This window comes from Budorcas taxicolor, chromosome 18 (genome assembly GCF_023091745.1).
Source record: "Budorcas taxicolor isolate Tak-1 chromosome 18, Takin1.1, whole genome shotgun sequence".
NCBI lineage: Eukaryota > Metazoa > Chordata > Mammalia > Artiodactyla > Bovidae > Budorcas > Budorcas taxicolor.
In genome coordinates, this window is record NC_068927.1 from 22,707,241 (window position 1) to 22,727,273 (window position 20,033).

At 44.8% G+C, this 20,033-nt stretch overlaps 1 protein-coding gene across 1 annotated transcript in view; it reads right to left on the bottom strand.

Moving 5' to 3' along the window:
- TOX3 (TOX high mobility group box family member 3) overlaps nucleotides 1-6,543 on the bottom strand; it is a 119,072-nt gene extending 112,529 nt beyond the window's left edge. The window contains exon 1 of the mRNA XM_052656610.1: nucleotides 6,457-6,543. Within this exon, the coding sequence (XP_052512570.1) occupies nucleotides 6,457-6,543 (87 nt within the window). The remainder of the gene's footprint in view (nucleotides 1-6,456) is intronic.
- Between the last annotated feature and the right edge of the window lie 13,490 nt (nucleotides 6,544-20,033).

The following is a 20,033-nucleotide window of genomic DNA, read 5'->3' on the forward strand; positions in this document are numbered from 1 at the left end:
TATGCCACTGTTTGCTGGGCATTCTATTCCCTGCAGCCCAAAGCATTCTAGCCCATAAACATATACAGAACAAACTCTTTCCCTTATCACTTAACACCCTCCATGCCATGCTACTCACCGCATGACATCATCACCTGGCAGCCCCACCCCAGACCGATGATTCAGAATCTCTAGGGGTGAAGTCCAACAGTCTGTGTTATAAAAACCACTCTAGGTGATCACCGTATATGCTAAAGTTTGAGAAACACTGCTCTATAATATGATCACAAATTACTCTTTTCCATTTAATCTACTCTCCTACATACCATAAGGAACACTTCTCTAATGACAGTGACCTCATTTCACTAGGTCTGGGCATCATTTGATGCTCACTTAATTTCATCTCTTTCTAATCAAAGTTTCCAAACTTGAAGCCTCCTGGGACCTCAGAGGTTTACAGAGATCTAAGTATGAGGAAGAGAGGGAGGAGAGGACCATGGTGAACGGTGGAATGCATGGCCATCTGAATCAGGGCAACAAGAGATGATGCCACAAGTGGGTACAGGTCTAGTACTGCCAAACTTATGAGGAGGGAAAAGCTGGAAATCCAGCCTTATGTGCAAAGACTTTTAGAAGCGTATGATTCATTTATTTTTTTAAAAAATACTGGTGCAAAGTGAACAAAACAAGTCCTCAAGGGGATTCAGCATTCCCCTGACAGTTTGTGATCTGGAATAGAAAGTTCTTCCAATATCCACACATACTTTGAATGTGGTGGCCACAGACAACCATTGACTTCACCTGAAATGACTGAAATTAACACTCTTTGGCTAACTGTGTTAGGCTCCACTGAGCACAGGGTTCTCATCAACACTCCACTGTTTGGGATGGCAAAATGCGAGTGGCAGGGGGAGGGTTATGGATATCTAGTTACTGTCAGAAAGATCACTTTATTCATTAGTCACCACAGACTGGACACCTAGAACTCCAAGCCTCTTGGGGGCCTATAAAAATGTTCAAAATATGAGAAAAAAATAATTGGCCACACAGCACACATACACATGTGCACACAGACATACACCACAAAATTAAAACAAACAGATGCTTAATTAAATGTCTACAAAATACAAACACAAGCCACCTCATCAATAGCAACTGAGATATGGTATCACATCATTTTATATTAAATGGAGGACGTGAAGGGGAGCCCAGACCAATAGGACTGAGGCATTGCCAAGGTCCTCAAAAGACCCTGAGTGCCGACCTGGAACCAACCATTCTGCCCTAGGTCTTATCTTCTTTATAGCAATCACAAACTTCATACCCAGTTTTACTGCCCCTTGACACTACTCACTCCAGGATCCTCAGCCTAAAATAAAGTTTCCAGCCATGGCTGCACATTAGAATCACCTGAGGAGCTTTTAAACACTGCTGCCTAGATCCCATTCCCAGAGATTCTTATTGATGATAAGATCAGTAAGAGCTTCAATCAGATCTTATTGAAGATAAGTTTCAATATCTTCTACAAGCCTCCTCCTACATAACCATGACCAAAGGCAGGGCTGAGACCCCACAATTTTAGAACCATTTCCAGAAACATTCTCTGAGATAGACATCTTTCCAGTTAGACCAGCTTGATTTTCTTTCTGCTGCCTTGGCTTGGAACACAGGAAGATTATGGCACCATCAGTGGACTAATTATCTAGAACAGGGGTTGGCAACCTTTCTCTATAAAGGGGCAAACAGCAAATGCTTCAGGCTTTGCAAGCCATGCAGTCTTTGTCACCATGACTCAACTCTGCCACTGCGGCATGAAAGCAGCCCACCTCCCAGATAAGATGTAAACAAATGAGTGGGGCTGTGTTTCAATAAAACTTTATTTATGGAACACAAAAGTCAATTTCATGTAGTTTTCACAGTCACAAAATATTGGGTTGGCCAAAAAGTTCACTTGGGACTTTCTGTACCAATTTACTTAAAATCCGAATGAACTTTTGGCCAATCCAATCTTATACTTCTTTCAAATTCTTTCAACCATTTAAACATCCAAAGACCAACCTTAACTTGCAGACCATACCAGAAGAGTCAAGGGGCCAGATGTGACCTGCAGGATACAGTTTGCCAAATCCTGGTCTATAACAACTATTCCATTGGTTTGAGACAATAAAAGTAACAAATGATAGAATCCAAACCATTGGATTAGAACTACACTGAAAGTAGTTAAATTGTATCTCCCCCACTCACTCAAATGAACAATCCATGTAGGTGGACACTGCAGTAGAATCGCCCACATAGTTCAACGTAAACTAGAAATGACTGATTAAAAAATGATATTTTGAATTCTCACCTGCCTATGAGTTTGTCAAGACGAGAGCTGAGCATGCTTGAGAGTGCTACATAATTGTTTGTTAATTTGCAATATTTAAAATTCAGGCTATTTCCATAAAAACCAAGCTTATCATTATCTTGAAAAAAAACAGAAATGCAGAATATGGAGATACTGGGTCAAATGTTGGTATAACAAAAATCTAATAATGCTGAGCAAGGCGCCCCCTTTCAATGGGGCATGTTCTCCACTTAACCACAACACCTGGCTTCATGAAGGTTAACCAGATGTCACTAAAGACATTTTGCATTTATGACCCCTGCTTTAAGGTCCTTAGAAACATTTTATTTCTTTCACAATGTGGTTTTCACATCTTATTTAAATACCAGACATGAAAAATCTCTCAATCTGCTCTCAAAGTTCAATACTCCCATACTCTAGAACCTGTAGATGAAATCATGAGTTCTTATGTTAGTGCAAGATATTAACTTAAAGAGAGTTTCAGTCTTACACCCCTCCCCTCTCAATATGTTCTCAATTTAAACCATGGTCTCCACCAATATAGACCAATGACAAATCACCCTTCAGGTCCTCCTACTCTTCAAGCTAGTTAAGGTAGAAGCCCATGAGGTGGAGGAAAAGAGTTCACATCAGAGCGTCTTAATTAAGCAGAGTGATCAATAACACATATAGTAATTAGAAAGGAATGTTTGGGACTGATAGGGTTACAACAGTTAGGACCATTCTATATAGGGTAAGAAGTCAATATTGGTATTTTGAAAGGGGGCAGGGAAGCCCTAAGAACATGCAGGAAAGTAACTAGAGTTGGGTCCAAGTTCATTATTAACCCGCAGTGTGATTTTATCTTGCTTACACCCATGTTAAATACAACAGTTTATTTAGGGGAAACAGACTTCTGAACATGCTGATGGATAGATTGCATATTATCTTCTTACTGGTGAAGACAAATTGAACCCGGAGAAAGAAAAAAATCCAGATATATAGACAATGGGTCATTAATTCACTTGAGTAAGATAAGGCCTTTTTCAAATATATATATATAGGTGTTAGTTTAATTTGTTAGCTGCATCAGAAAAAGAAATGCTCAAACAATAGATTTTCCGCTTGAAATTAAAATGGAAATTAGCCCTGAGGAAATAGAGATGACTTTAAGTTTATACATCAGTGGCTGGTTCATGAATTATTAACTGATTTTAATGATCCTGGCTATATTTTATTTGAAGTTATTCTCCTACTTGCAATGACTTTTGAACCCTCAAAACTCTTTCATCCATTCTCCATAGACAGAGTTACACACTTTCATGATCGCTGACATTTAAAAAGGATCCATATACTCACAGAATGTAAAGATAATGCACATGATATAATTTATACAAAGGACTCTAGTCATTTGTTAAAGACAGAAATGAATGAAACCCTATTATTCACGGTTTGTAAATAAATTTAAAGATAAGCGCTAACTTTGCACTTGTTAAGCCTGGAGCAGAGGGCTCTGTATTTCTTCTAAAGTTTCCCAGATGGTCATTAAAACAAGAAAGGGCAGAAACAGACTTTCTTAGAAAGCCATCATTTCCCATCCAGAAAGATAATATAGATGATTAAAAGTTAAAGTCTTTGGAGATTAATAATTACAGGTGTTTTCAAATAAAATAAATGCATGCCTTTGTCCGCTAGTTTTTACATTTTCGATATAAATCTGTATTGAATAATGCCACTTCAGACACACAAGTTAGCTATGAAACGAAGTGCTATAAACCTTTAATTAGCACTTGCTGTTTTATACCCATGAAGTTAATACTTCCTCTTCTTCTCCATTCTCTCCATAAAGAAAAATTACAGGGAATAGAGTTGGGTTGTTCACTTATGAAATGAAGAGTAGGAAAATATAGTATCGTGGCTCAGTTGAAAGATTTTTGTATTTTTATCTGCAAGGAATGAAATGCAAACATCCCTTAAAATAAGTACAATCTGATTTGTACCAATATTAAGTGCTAACTTTCATAAGTTGGGTACACAGAGCACTTAAGACGACAGATTGCAGAATTACTATGAAACCGAGTTATTTCAGGCAAATAGCTGCTTTAAGAAAATATGACAGCAATCCAACTTGCGTCCCTACTCCTGAAGGTGAACAAGCATTTCAATAAATATTGTCTGTTTTTAAGCTTTCTAGACCCTCCCTGAAATAAATAATGTTCTGAGTTTAAATTGACTCCAAATAGCCTTTCTCAAAAAATAAAAAGAGACACACACAAAACACCCACAATTTCCTTTGGTCCCTTGAAGTACCCTTGGGATCCTAGTGAACAGAGATTTGCCACGCATTGCAGTGACTGGATTAGTACAAAAGGTTTCTATTTTGGTGTCATTGGAGTGTTGCTGATCTCAAATCAGAGAAAGAAGTAGTTACATTAGGAAAGGTAATGGCTTCCAAAAATAAGAACCTGCCCAGTTAGACAAGGCTTGCATACACAAGGCTAAGTTGTAAGGAGACAAATAATACCCCACTGGAACAATTAGGTGGATTCTCAGATACACTACATACTTAATTAGGCTGCCTGAGTCCCTAACTGAGCATACATGGGGGACTTTTTAAAGCATTTAATAAGCTGAGTAAATCCAAAATCAGAGGACAGAAACTAAACAGTAACTCTAGCTACCTCGGTGGGCTTTTTGTTGCTTCTCTTTCAAAGCTCAGGAATTTGGAGAGCTTGAATGCTCCCGCCTCGCCCTCCCATCACCAAAGGGTTAAAACACACTGAATAATGTCCCTTCCTTCTATACTTGCTGGGAGGCCCCTCAGTGCCAGGCGCAGAGCTGGACGATGATGACACAGGGGACAAGGGTGAAGGAGAGAGACCTTGATGGTCTTTCACAAACTTCAGCACTGGAGTTGCGATCGAATGGGAGTATAAACAAATAGAAAGGAACATAAGCCTCCATCAGCCGCGGGGCACTGCAAACCGTTCCTCCCTCAAGATACAATTCCCCTTCTTCCTGCTATGTACTCATTCGTTTTGTATAGCACCTTTCTTTCTGCAGGCTCTTTATTTCCTCCTCTGTTATCCCAGCAATCATAAACAAACTGCGATTTGAAAGAAAAAGGGGGGTAGGGGTGGGGGAGGGAGGAGCAGGGAGGGGGAAGGAGAAAGAAAAACCACATTCGAAAGGCACAGCTCTTTCTCTGAATATCGCCCTCGGGGTGATGTTTCCTTCAAAGCTTGGCCTTGGGGGCTTCAGAAAGGATGGAGAACGCGAGTCCGCGCTGCCCTGGCCCAAGGACTCCGGCTCCCGCACGGACTCGCCGCTGCGCGCGGCGCCAGCTGCCCTTCCGAGAGATCCACCTTCCTCCACCTGAAATGCTCGGTCCTCAAAGTTGGCGCAGGGGGAGGCGACGGAGGTGGGGTGATCCAGGGCGTGGTGTGGAGGTCTCCCACCCTGATCTCCCCGAAATGCCAAATTCACCCCTCCCCAGAAAATGAAAGATGAGAAGCCACTCGCGCTAACCCGGGAAGAGCGGGCCCCTCCGTTGCGTGGTCCAAAGTGCCCCAGCGAAAGGGCAGCAAAGGCTACCTGCGGGGGTCCCACCACTTCCCGGCCCCCTCTTCCCCCCATCCAGGGCACGCTCAAAAGTTAGTTCCTTTCCTTCCCTAAGCGGCCCAGAGTCCAGCTCTCGGGGGCGTGGGGGAGGTGAGATGGACTGGGAGAGGGGTGGCGAGGTCATCAGACCACAAGATTGGGGACTCCTGCATTGACCCCCTCCACCCCAAACTCGGGGAGCCTGCGATCGGGTTTACTAATAACAACAACAAAGCGAGTGCCCCCTTGCAGTTCTTGGGCTGCTCCTCGCTTCTTTGGGGGCAGCCAAAGAGAGTCGGCGGAGTGGGGGGTGGGGGAGTGAGATAGTGGGAGGAGAGGCGGAGGGGAGAGGGGAGCGCAGGATGAGGGACAAAAAGGGGGGGTGGGAAGGGGGCAGAAAGAGTAGAGCGAGAGAGTTGGACAGAGACGAAGGCGCAAAGGGAAAGGAGTGGAGTGGGGAGAGAAAAGTGCAGCAGGCGGAGCTGGGCGCGCCCGGGATGGAGAGATGGCCCCCGCCCCGCCGCCCCCCGGCCTCAGCCCGGCCCGGTCACCTTGCTGTAGCCGTAGTACCCCAGGCACTGCGCGAAGTCCAGGCCGGCGGGGTCCCCGGCCGCCGCGGGGTAGAACCTCACATCCATGCCTGAGCCGGGCCCGGGGCCGCGGGGCCGGGACTAGGGCTCGCCGGGGCCGGTGCCCGCCTCCTCGAAGCCGCTAGATCCACCGTCGGGGGGCGCCGGGCTGGGGTTGTCCCGGGGGCGGCGCGCGGGACGCGGGGCCGGAGGGGCGCAGCGACCTGGAGCCGAAGGAGCCCGGGAGCCGCGGCCGCCGCACACAAAGGCGCGGCCACGCGAACCGCGGGAGAGCGGGAGGCGGCCCGGGGGACGCGCCCCGCAGGGGCACCGAGGCAGCGCTGCGCGCGGGCCGGGCGCCCGGGGCGCGGGGCGCGGCGCGGGGGCCCGGGACGGCGCGGCGAGTTCAGGTGCGCGGGGCGAGGCTGCGACGGCGGCGGCGGCGGCGGCTGGCCGCGCTCCTCCTCCTCCTCCCCGGGCGGACTGAGGAGAGGAGCCGCGGAGACAAGGGGCCCGGCCCCTCCCCTCCTTTCCCCCTCCTGCCTCCCTCCGCCGCCGGTCCCCTCCCCGCGCTGCCGCCGCTCCGCCCCTCCCACCGCGGGCAGCTGGCGCGCCGCCCGCCCCGCCGGTGCGCTCTCGGCCCGGACCGCCTCCGGGCGCGCGGACCCCGCCCCGCCGGCCCCGGCCCCGCGCGGCCCCTCGCAGCTCACCCCGCGCCTCGCGCAGCCCTCACCCGCCCCGTCGCCCTGCCGGCGGCCTCCCCCTCTCCCGGGCCCCTCTTCTTCCCACCGCGCCCCCCTTCCCTCTCCGGTCCTCTTTGTCCCCGCTGCCTCGGAGCGCTCCTCGCTCCCCTCCTTCCCTCGGCCGCTTCGGCCAGCCCGAAGCGGTGCCCGGTGTGGCCCTCCAGCCCCCTTTCCCACCACCGCTGCCCTGGGCCCCCCGGCTGCAGTCATCAGCATCCACGCGCCGTCCACTCCCTTCCCACCACCGCTCTTTCCCTCGGTTTCCACTCCTCGCCCCCATTCCTCTCTCGTGGGTCCTCGGGTCCCTTTACGGCACTCCGCCTTCCCTTGCGAGTGTCCGCTTCCTCTCGGAGGTACCTAACCCAGCAGGTCACCTGCAGGATTGCCTCCCGAGAGCCGGGGGCCAGGGTACACCTGTGGGGAGGGGTGGGGGCCTGGCCTTTCACAGGTAGGCAGACCTGAAGCTCCGGGGTTCTGGCTCGTGTCGCTTCTCTTCGTGTTTTCTTTGCTCTTGTTTGTATTCGAAAGACATTTGAGTAACTGGATCTAGGCAGATCACTCACTGCTCTCGGAGAGAAAATGTCCCTATTTTCCTAAAAGGTTCTGGGTGATTAACGTCCTCACACTGCACTCTCCCAGCCCCTCTTCCTTTCTTTCTCTTTCTTTAAGCTGCATCTTACCCCCTACTCCCACGTCCCTACCCTCCACTTTGCTTCGGGTTCATTTGAGAGTTTGGCCCTCAGCCTTGGCAGAACGGAAGGGATTTTACAGCAGAAGAGAAAGTTAGGGAGAGGCTGTGAGATTTGCCCCCCCCCCCCCCCCCCCCGCCCCAATTTGGTTATCTAGAAACTAACCGGAAGGGAGAAATTTACAGATATTTTAGCTGACACTCTCTCACACTTTCATCCCTGATCACACTTTGCTGGCCCACAGCCTGAAGTTTTTCGGACAAGCATCACAGGACTTTCTCTCCGTTTCGTCTATTCTCCCTGGCTTGGTGACACCTTGTGTCTGTACCTTTGCCCAATATTATCTTTCTGGAACCAAGCAGGAAAAAATAAACTTCAATTAGGCGAAAGTTTGTGTATTTGCCCTTAGTAGAGTCAGGTGTTTGGAAACTGCGTGAGAGAGCTGTGTGTATTCAGGGAAGGAACAACTACTTATATTGTCGCGAGGTTGACTCCAATCCCCCCCTTCTGAAAAAGCTTTGGTCTCCTCTCCCGAGTCTCCATTTAACGTTGACAACCCAGCGGCGCTCCCTAATGGCCCAGCGGGTTGCACAAATTGGCAGTGAGCTGAGATATTATCAGGACAACACCCCATCGAGCAGGTTCTTGAAACGCAGAAGTGGAGGCCCTTTCTCCGGGCCACTGGGCGCCTGTGGCCTTTTCCACCAATCAGAGCCCGAGGTTGCAGTGGCCACCTGTTGTCTCGCAAGAGTACATCTTTTAAGTTAAGTTTCACTATTAGTATTTAACAATGGTGGAGAGTGCAGCATCTGGCCACAGGAAAGGAGCAGCCTGCTGAGCTGAGGTACCAAAAAAGAAATCTTTTTTGTTTTTCTTCCAGATAGTTGTTAAAGGAGCCCCCAAAGGCTGGGAAGGGGAGTTTTTCTTCGCGCACTCACAATCCTCACCTTCTGCTCGTTCTGTCACGCATCCGAAGCAATCTGAGCTTGATTACAGAGGATGAAGCAAAGTATAATCAAAGTTACAGAGAGACAAAACCTGAAGCTGTAATCAGACTTCGAGGATCAGGAATACAAATATTCGCACTGGAAACCCCACTAGCTGTGAGATTTGGAATTGCATGTGAGCGCATGCGTGGCATTGAGCATTGCGCTGTAGAGACTAGAAACTGACAACCTTCTCCCAGGAGGCTCCGAAGAGGCAGGAATGTCAGGGGCTAGGGGTACCACCTCCTGGCCATTGTTGTGAGAAAGGCTTGCTCTTAGTATCCTCCTCCCCGTTACAATGCAGATGTTTTGGGGGAAGGAAACAATATTGTTCGTCGATATTTTAAGATGATGATGATTTAGGAAGTAATGTAAGCGAAAGTTCTGAGTGTAGATCTTGATTAAGGAGAGGGAAAAAGAAACTGATGCGTCTGAAGATACATATGTTGAGACACTTTGAATTAAAAAAAAAATCCCTAAACCAGAAATAGTCATCCGGGAAGGCTGTATACCAACCCCTGACTTTGGCCACTGTGCATAGCCTGTGCCTTCAGCAGCTACTTTCGCCTGACTTCCCCTGTGCTGGACACTGTTTTGGGCACTTGGGAGTGAGGAGGAGCCCAAAATGACACATGTGAAAGTCCTCAAAGAAGAAGTAGACCCGTCACACTCCTGCACACGTTATATACACGCACACATTATATACACGCACACATTCGCATCTAGTTACCTGGAGATCCCGTGATGACATACCTGCTGCTGCTATGGGGAGAAGCCATCTGATATGCAAATTTGCATCCATAGTATTTTATCCATAGTAAAAGAAAGTTCCAGGGAGGGGGCAGAACCACTGCTCAAGAGCCCAGACAGGATCACTGCTGTTTCCCAACAACCACCCTTGGTACTTAGGTGGTTTGCAATAATTAAATATGCATTTAAGAAAGGAAAGTGAGAAGGAAGAAGAGAAAGAAGGAGTTGGGGAAGAAAGGGAAAGAGAGGGAGGGAAGAGAGACAGATGTATTCATAGTGGAATATCCTTCCCAGGGAACCCGGTTGAGGTAAGATTTGGAAAGAGTAAACCCAGCAGTTCGGATTTGGAGAAGAACAAACTGCCTGAGGGTTGGGGAGGGGGGTCTTGTGTATCCTGCAGTGTTCAAGCCTTTGTCCGCATTAAGACTAGAATTATTCGTTGTTTCATTTAGCGCTGTTCTGATGATTCATTGTATTCAGAATGCCGCCCCAGTTTTAAGGGTTCCAGTGGATCTGAAGCCCATTGGTTAAAAATTTTAGAATGATGCTTTAAAAAATTTAATGCAATTGTAACTGTCATGCTATTTGTCATCGTAAGGGTGTCACCTTTTTCAGGCTGTCAGCATTTTATGCCACAGACAAAGGCTTTCTTTGTATTACATTAGCCTTGAATTTGAAGAAACTTCTCCAAGAGCATATCTTAAACATGCTTTGAATTTATGCTGCATGGTGCTAACAGTCATTGATTTAGAAGAAGGCAGCACAAGAATCAGTTATGAAGCCAAAATACAACTTTGGGGCATAAGAAAATTCCTGTAGTGTTTTTAATATGATTTGGGTCCAAAATATCAGTCTTATTAGCTTGATGTTTGTAATTGGATACTTGGTATCATCCGAGACATCTTTTAAAAATGGGGGTAAAATACACAAACTTTACGAAACACCATTTTTATATCTTGACAGGACTCAAAAACTTTATTTCTCTGCTTTATCTGGCTCCAAATTAAGCAAGAGAGTCCCCATGAGGATGCATTAAGCCTGCTGAGTTTTATAACCAAATATCTTAATGAGACCCCCCCCTCCCCACTTTTAGGGACCTATGCATGGTAATTTAACCTGTATTCTGCTTCCTCACATGAGGATTGTACTCAACATTATATACAGTTTAATTTTCTTGAGTTTGGGGCATAAAAAATTCTATCCAAACATTATGGTCCTTGTTTGCAATATGTAATGTAGCCAAATTAACAGCGGCTCCAAATGGAAATTAACAAGGCCAGAGCTACTGAAGTTTCTTTTCTATTCCCACAGTAACAGCTAACGTATTATATTGGTAAAATGTCTTATACTTGGCTTTATATCTGAATTTGGCTTCACGTCATAAAGCATAGCATTTCTATCTAGCATGGATTCTTAGTGTCTGTATAACTCATCTCCGTGAAATTTAAGAGAGTTTCCTGTCAAGAATCAACACTTCACTTTCATAGTCTAAATCACATGCAGATAAAATCAAGTCAAGACCAACCAAGGCTCTCACAATAGTGAATGTACACATGGTATGGAGAAAGCATTCTGACCTCGGGGCCCTCATTACACATCTCTAGCTCAGGCTCAAAACTAATCACCAGGAAAGAGTTTCACCTAGGAATTACAGTGTGAAAAAAAATCCCCAAGCACTGCCATGGTTAGTTTCAGTAAATCCGAACTTTTCTGGTCTGAAAATGTGAATTATTTTTATAGTTTTACTTAGGTCAAGATGTACAAACACATGAGACAGTGGGGAAAAAATAATAAATGTGTATTGTTATGCACATGAGGTTGTTTCTCATATTACTACAACCAATTTTGGCCACATGGGTCTCTGTGCTACCAAGCACAAGAAGAGCTCCAGAAAAGGAATCATTTTCCCAGCTAAGTTTGACTTTTCCTAAGAATAGATATACCCATAGGTTCCAACAGATATATAGTAATTATGAAATAGTAACCCCCAAAACCTTAGTAGCAAAAAAAAGTACTGAGCTGAGAATTCATTCCAGAAATATGAAATATAGCCAGTATTTGCTTGTGACCTAAGTAGCTCTTCAATAAAGCTGTTTTAAAAACCAATACACTCCATACAACCAGGAGGTGTGCAATTTTCAATGTGTTTACACCCTGTTTTAAAAAAAAATATCCTGTGTTCACAGAAATCCTAAACTGTTGCCTTGCCTGTTTTCTGAAATATATTCTATTTCTTTTAAAGTGAAAGAATGACCTCTTTTGCAGGAACAATTTTCAGAGACAGCGTGTTTATCAAATGGTTTCTCTGCTTTCATAAAAACAATTTATTTTCACTGAACTCTTCAAGATAAGCATCAAAGCCAGGAAGAATGTACAATGAAGTTTATAATTACACTCCAGAAACAAATACTGGGTAGTTTTTATTTTGCTCAAGTGAAAAAGGTTTTTTCTCCCCACTCCCCAACCCCCCAAAGAGACAAAGGTAGTGATGGGGGAGGAGGTTTTTACAGGATTGGAAATCAGGAAACTCAGAGGGTTTCCAGCAAGAGGGGCCCTGCAGGGTCGCCCACGAAGCCTCCTGACTGAACAATGAAAGCTGAGGACCCAGGACTCTCTTAGCGATGGGTAGCAGTCGGTCCATCTTTTATTCTTCACCAAAGGACAGCTATAGGGCCATGAAGGCAAAAAAACCCATTACACAGATATTAAGTCCTTCCACGACAGAACTATATACCAATGCACATAAATACCTCCCTTAGTTAGAGCCTCTGATGATATCCTTTCTTTGATAAGCACCCAAGTCTCTAGGTTGAATTTATAGGGCATGTTATTTTTAATAACCATAGAAACAATAAAACTGTAAAAAAAAAAAAAAAAAAAGGCACCAAAAAAAGAACTGAGTCCAGTAGAGATTCTGTTTCTTAAGAATTAGGAAACAATTACATTTTGATCCCCGAACAGCCAAGGACTAGCAGCAAAATAATCTCCCCTAATTTATATAGATCCGTGCATGCCAAACACACGAGTGTTTGCTTTTCGAGTAATCGTGCAGGTGCGTATCCTGCAGTAACGAAATCTCTAACTCATCAAACTGTTTTCGCCAGAGTGGGACATGCCCTCTTTCCTGGAACAGTTTCAAGCTTTCTCCCCCAGCATTCCAGCCACCTGTTTATGGAGTTCATCCTCGGGAGTAGATGCATGCAGTTAGAAACAAGAAAATGAAAATACATGACCTTGTTTGTTATTTATAACAATGAAACTCAGCAAAATTAATGCTGTGGAGCTTGACCTCTTGACCCGGGAGAGAGAACCACCTCATGGCTTTGTGGCCAATGAACAATACTCCCGGCAGCTCCCATTGTCCAGTCAGCCTGACTTTTGGATGGTCATGAAAGCCGTATACCCAAAAAATTAAATGTTTTACAAGTTAGGTTAGAGGATTTGCTTTTTTTTTTTTTTTTAAGAAAACATGTTTAAAGAAGTGAAGCTAGTTCGCAAAAGAGCTTTTCTGTTGAAGGTAAGCAGGTAAAACCATTTCATTTTATCTACTCAGTGTGCCCTGGATCAACAGCATGTTGAAGAAAAGGGAAATATCAAAAATTTCCAACCAGGACTCTGAGAATTGAAAACTGGTTACATATGTAATAGAAATTAAATAGAAAGAGGGTCATGGCAAGTGTTTCAGAGAAAACATCATGTTTCCTTCTTTTATGGCTATCCGTGGGAAAGGAGAGGACAACTTCCTTCCCTTACATACAAGCCATGTGGATGCTGCCCCCTAGAGTTGTTCAATGAAACAGCACCTCCTTTTCCTTCTTCCACTTACCCAAGCCACAGCCCAGAAACCCAGGACAGGCAGGAAATGAAGATCATGGAAGGCTCTTCAGAACTGATGCCTGCTTGAAACCTCTTGAGGTAGACGCTCCAGTAAAAATAACACCCTCTATTGTAAATAGTGCTGCAGTGAACATTGGGGTACCTGTGTCTTTTTTGATTATGGTTTTCTCAGAGTGTATGCCCAGTCGTAGGATTGCTGGCTCATGTGGCAGTTTTATTCTTAGTTTTTTAGGGGCTCGCATAAACTGTTCTCCATAGTCCCTATATCAATTTACACTTCCACCAACAGTGCCAGGGAGTTCCCTTTTCACTACATCCTCTCCAGCATTTACTGTGTGTGGATTTTTGGACGATGGCCATCTTGACCAGTAGGAAGAGATACCTCGTTGTAGATTTGATTTGTATAGCTAGTGAGAAGCTGCTCTATAACACAGGGAACTCAGCTTGGTGCTCTGCAATGACCTAGAGGGTTGGGAAGGAGGTTCAGGAAGGAGGGGATATATGTACCTTTATAGCGGATTCACGTTGTTGTATAGAAAAACCAACACAACATTGTCAAAGAGTTATCCTCCAATTAAAAATAAAATTTAGGAACAATGACAGCCTCCTAACTTTTGCGGTTGGTCCTAAGGCTGGCCTCTGCCCCCACCCACTGCCTTCCTTCCTGCTTATGGTTTCCTCCCTTGTTCACCCTCAACACCTCCCATGAGAGTCTTGGATTCTTCTAGACCTTAAATCACAAAATCAAAATTTAATTTTTCCCCTCAAGTTGCTTAGCTATTGCCCTATCTGTCCAGTGCCGCTATGTCTATAACCATTTTATTTTTCCCCTGAAGTAAACAACTAGTTTTTAAAGGACTCTCTACTATGCCTCAGCATTTCTTTTTCCCTGCAAAATGAAGCCAGTTTCACAAGCTATGCAGGTCATCATACAAACACTGCCCTGGGTGTCATAGGCCATCCTTTCCCACCATTTATCTCCCTTTTGACCCCATGGGGTGGTCCATCGTATGCTTCTCCCCATCTTTCACTGGGGACATTGCAGTTGTAAACCTGGAGAGATCCCCACAAACACTTCTTGGCCTGTCACATTCCCTTAACAACAATAACAAAATTATAGCCATAAAAGGTCTAGTTTTCTTGCGAACACCTGTGAGTCTAGCTCAGTCCCAGAGATAAGAGTTTCCAAAAGTTTTTGCATTTAACTGTTCTATTGTTGTTGCTGTGTTCATTCATATCCAACTCTTTGTAATCCCCGAGGACTGTAGCCCACCAGGCTCCTCTGTCCATGGGACTTCCCAGGCAAGGATACTGGAGTGGGTTGCCATTTCCTTCTCCAGGGGATCTTCCCAACACAGGGATTGAACCCATATCTTCTGCATTAGCAAGCGGATTCTTCACTGCTAGCACCACCTGGGAAGCGCTTAAACTGGTCTAAACAAGAAACCTATTCTGCTGTCCAGAGCCACATATCATCAGCAATGATTTTACTGAAAGACTCTCTTAATCTAGAAACATCACCAAATGAGTCCCCACTGTGTATTTGAAAGTACCAAATGCTGTGCTTAGTGGAATAGATGGGGTAGAATGTGATTATCCCATCTTAGTCAGAACTGAAATTCATGTCATTTATTCTTCTTTTTCTTTCCTGTGCCTTCCTAGGTACCTGATGCCGTTTCCAGAAATGGAAGCAAGTATGATCCCTGTTCACAGTGAAGATTATAAGACACAGGGAAAGTATTATAATGATGAAATATTATCATTAGTGTCTTGCATGAGTCCTTGGTCACTTCAATTGTGCCTGACTTTTTGCAACCCCATGGACTGTAGCCTGCCAGGCTCCTCTGTCCATGGGATTCTCCAGGCAAGAATACTGGAGTGGGTTGCCATTCCCTTCTCCGGGGGATCCTCCCAACCCAGGGATCAAACCTGGGTCTCCTGCATTGCAAGTGGATTCTTTACCATCTGAGCCACCAGGGAAGCCCATCGTTCATGTCTTAGGAGAAGCATTTCCTCCCTAATGTAGTCAACAAACGTTTATTCACAGATACATTTGCAGATAATATGTTAGGGTATTACTTAGAGAATGGAGAGATGGTTTAGGATCAAGGTTATCAGGGAAAGCTTCCTGGAGAAGGCATTTGAAAGCAGAAAGCATTTGGGGGAGACAAGAGGGAGGAATAAGTGTCCTAAGTAAAGGAGCTTTTGAACACAGTCATTAAGGAAAAGAGCTCATATGTGCAACCGGAATATGGAGTCCTGTCGGTCATCCTTGAGAGATTATGCTACAGTGACGACCTGTAATATCTTCGTGGATTACCACTACAGAGGACTGTTTCTCACTGAAATTTTATCTGCCACCAGCCACATTTTCATTTCAGGACCAAAGCTGAAGCAGAAGTTTCTATCTGGTCTTCTGGAAATGAAAAAAGAGGTGGTGAAAACATGCTATGGCTCTTGAAGCCTCTGCCCACATCACTTCCACTCACGTTTCACTAGTCAAAGTGAGTCAGATAATCAGGTGGCCACGCCTGACGTCAATGGGGCAGAAAGTACAGTCCTCCATAGGAAATGGTCTGATATGGAGGAGCTCACAATATTTTGAAAAAATGAAATCAGTGACAAGGGAAGAGTTTTTTTAGGAGACTTATCAAACATCTCAGGCAGCAAGTAAAATTGTTTAGCTGGAGCAGTGAGTGAATCTTGAAGAGCTTGGTGAGATAAGATGCCAGCAAGTTGTGTGGGGGGTCGGGGGGAGGCAGGCTGAGAAGTGAAAGGTAATGAAGTTTTGAAGTCCCTGCAGCTGAGTTAGACTTCATGCAAGAGTCTACATGGAGGATGACATGAAAACATGGCTGGGTTCTCTGATCTAAAATTTGCTTTGACTCATATTCAGCAGACTCATTTAACATTTAATGAGTTTATCCTGTGTGCCAGTTGTGGTGCAATGTAGACATTTGCATATGTATATTTAAAATTTTAATCCTCATGACATCTCTCTGAAGTAGATAGTATTATTCCCTTTTTTTTTTTTTAAGTTTTAGAAGTAAGCTCACAGAGGTTAAATGACTTGCTTAAGGATACAAAAGGAGCAATAGGAGAGCCATGATGCAAACTGAGGTCTTTTCTTTCTATTGCATCACTGCAGGGCAAAGAAATAAAAATGCCACCTTTCTTTAGTATTGACTTGTTATTCTTTATCTTCTCCTTATACCCAGAGTCTGAGAGCAAGGTTAATATGATACTTTTTCTCCTCAAGCAGAAGTTGTCATTAAAATGCTGTTTATATAACCACTCCTTGAGTAGGACAATTTTATAAGTGAATTAAGAAGAAACAAATCTTTACTCGAGTTTATTTATTATAAAACCCTATCGCAGAGACAGTTACCATTTTCAAGTGTTCATGTGCTGCCCCCTCCCTTCATCGTGTATTTCCCAACCTTTTCTGTCATTAGACAAGGGGTCATATGACCAGTTCTGATCAATGGACCATGAGCAAATGTGTCATTTTCAGGCTGAGAACATTTAAGATCCAATAAGCATCCTCTGTGGGCTTCCCAGATGGCGCTAGTGGTAAAGAACCTGCCTGCCAATACAGGTAGACATAAGAGACACGAGTTCTATCCCTGGATTGGGAAGATCCCCTGCCAAAGAGCATGGCAACCCACTGCCGTATTCTTGCCTGGAGAATCCCATGGACAGAGGAGCCTGGGGGCCTACGGTCCATAGGGCCGCAAAGAGTCAGGCACGACTGAAGCAACTTAGCACGCACGCATGCATGCATCCTCCGTATCTCTCTTGCCCTACTGTGCTGTCCTTGGGGGCCAGGTGTTTCAAATGCCACAGATAGAAAACAGAGGAAGGCCATTCACACCTCGGAATTTACATGAGCAAAAACACATCTTTATGTTTTTGAGCCATATGAGTGTTTGTTGCCGTTGCATAGTCTAGCCTATCCTGATCAATACAGACTCCCCTGACTTTAAGTGACACAAGGAGGACCTCCCTAGTAGTTCAGTGGTTAAGCATCTGCCTGCCAATGCAGGGGACCTGGGTTCGATCCCTGGTCTGGGAAGATTCCACATGCTGTAGAGCAATTAAACCCATGGGCTGCAACTACTGAAGCCCAAGCTCTAGAGCCTCTGCTTCATAACAGCAGGAGCCATCTTGACGAGAAGCCCATGAAGCACAGCTAGAGAGGAGCCCCCACTGGCCGCAACTAGAGAAAGCCTGCATGCAGCAAGGGAGACCCAGTGCAGCCAAAAAATAAATAAGTAAAATTAAAAGTGACACAAGGAAAGGCACTGTATCTATGTTACTCATTTACTGGTCCCTCCTGCTAACTACGGGGCTTCCCTGGTCCTCAGATGGTAAAGCGTCTGCCTGCAATGTGGGAGACCTGGGTTCGATTCCTGGGTCAGGAAGATCCCCTGGAGAAGGAAATGGCAATCCACTCCAGCACTGTTGCCTGCTAAATACAGGGTCTTTCACAAGGCATGGGCTCAATAAACAACGACTGAAGGATAATGAATGAATCCAGAATTGAATATGGTCCTTATGTGCTATTTAGTTAAGAAACCTATGAACTGTTTTTGGAAATGACTTGTTGATCAGTCTTCCTGAAATACCATTGCATCTTGTCCCTCCTTAGATTAAGATCTTACGATATTAAGTTAATCAGCTTTAAACCTCCTTCCCCTAACATGCAAGGCCCTCATAAAGTGACCTAGATTCCTTTGATTTTACATCTCTAATTTTATATCTCTAATCTATTCTATCATGACTCACTGACATGTGCCCCCTAGTCATTTTCCCATTCTTCCAGGAGTAAATAATGTATGTTCTTGAGGAAATCATTTTAAGTCTCTGAGCCTCATTCTTATAAAAGGGATCTGTAGCATGTATACAAAACTTTTAAATTATGCAAGATTATGAAGATATCATCATCTAAACTTATTTGTTTCTGTTTGTAAATATTAACAAGGTCAACAGATTAGAGCAGTGATATTAAAGAAGTGTTTCTAATTCTGCAATGCACTCGTCAAATTTCTTGTACACACAATTGTGGTCTAGCATGCATGTTCAGTCACTGAGTTGTGTCTCTTTGAGACCCCGTGGACTGTAGCCTGCCAGACTCCTCTGTCAGGGGGATTTCCCAGGCAAGAATACTAGAGTGGGGTGCCAATTCCTTCTGCTTGTGGCCTAGGAAACATGGTAAAAGAAACCAGAAAGACACAGTTGTTTTCCTGGCCCAAATCCATTTCCTCTTACTGCTTAACCCTGCCTTTATTTTATGTAGGCCCATTTTCCTCCACTGGATCGTATTCATTCAGAGTAGATTCTATCATGATGTCCCCAATTTTCACTGCCAGTGATAAGTTTAGTCTTTAGCTATGATGTATATCTGTTTGATGAGACGTGCAAAAGAGTGCAGGAGGGCTTGTTAAGAAGAGTTTCTTTGCTCTTAAAAGGAAGCAAGAAGATATAATAATTTCTTCTTCTGGACAGTGTCATGTCTGGAAATGTTGTCAACGTGAAGGGAGTCTAGCCTGAGGTCAGAGCTGACACACTGAGATAAGAATGGTAACGCAGAAACATGCAAAGAACATAGATCCTTGACAATGTCATGAGTCACTGAATTAACCAGCCCCGGAGCTCTTTTCCTCCTGATTTCTAGCTATGTGAAATAGTATATATTCTATCTTCTGAGTCAATTAAGTTGAAGTCTTCTGTTACTTGCAACTGAGAGCAGTGAAACCCACTTGATTTGCTATATCGGTTGGTTAGGGCTGCCATATGAAATGCCAAAAACTGGGTGACTTACACAACAGAGGCTGGAAGCACCAGACCAAGGTGTTGGCAGGACTGGTTTCCCCTGAGACCTCTGTCCTTCGCTTGTGGATGGCCACCCTCATGCTGCCTCTCCTCGTGGTCATCTCTCTGTGCCAGAGCCTCCATGCCATCTTGCTGCATGTCCTAATCTCTTCTTAGAAGGACATCAGTCAGGTTGTACTAAGGACTCACCCTAAATGCTTCATTTGAACTTGATCAGCTCTTTAAAGGCCCTGTCTCCAAAAACAATCACATCCTGAGGTTTTGAGAGTTGGGGTTTCAACATACGGACTTTGCAGAGAGTACAGTTATGAGATTCGCCCAAGCCAAAAGGAAGCTTACTTTAAAACTATAAAAATATTTCACAGAATCAAAGTGCGAGTTATAAAGTTAGACCTCATGGGAAAAAACTTCTATTTTTCTTAGCTTGTGGGCTTTGGTTCTTTTCTTTCCATCTGCCAATCAGCACTCCCACTTTTCTGCTTGTACAAGGCCCATCATGGGTGCCGTGTGATGGTGGTCTCAGGTCCCAAGTCACAGGACCTTCCTGTTTGGCTTCTTAGAGCTGACTCAAGCCTCATGCCTTTTTCGAAAAATTTTTTCCCAGTCTTATTGACATACAATTGACATGCAACATTGTATAAGTTCGGGCTTCCCAGGTGACTCAGTGGGTAAAGAATCTGCCTGCAGTGTAGGAGATGCAGGAGAAATGGGTTTGATTC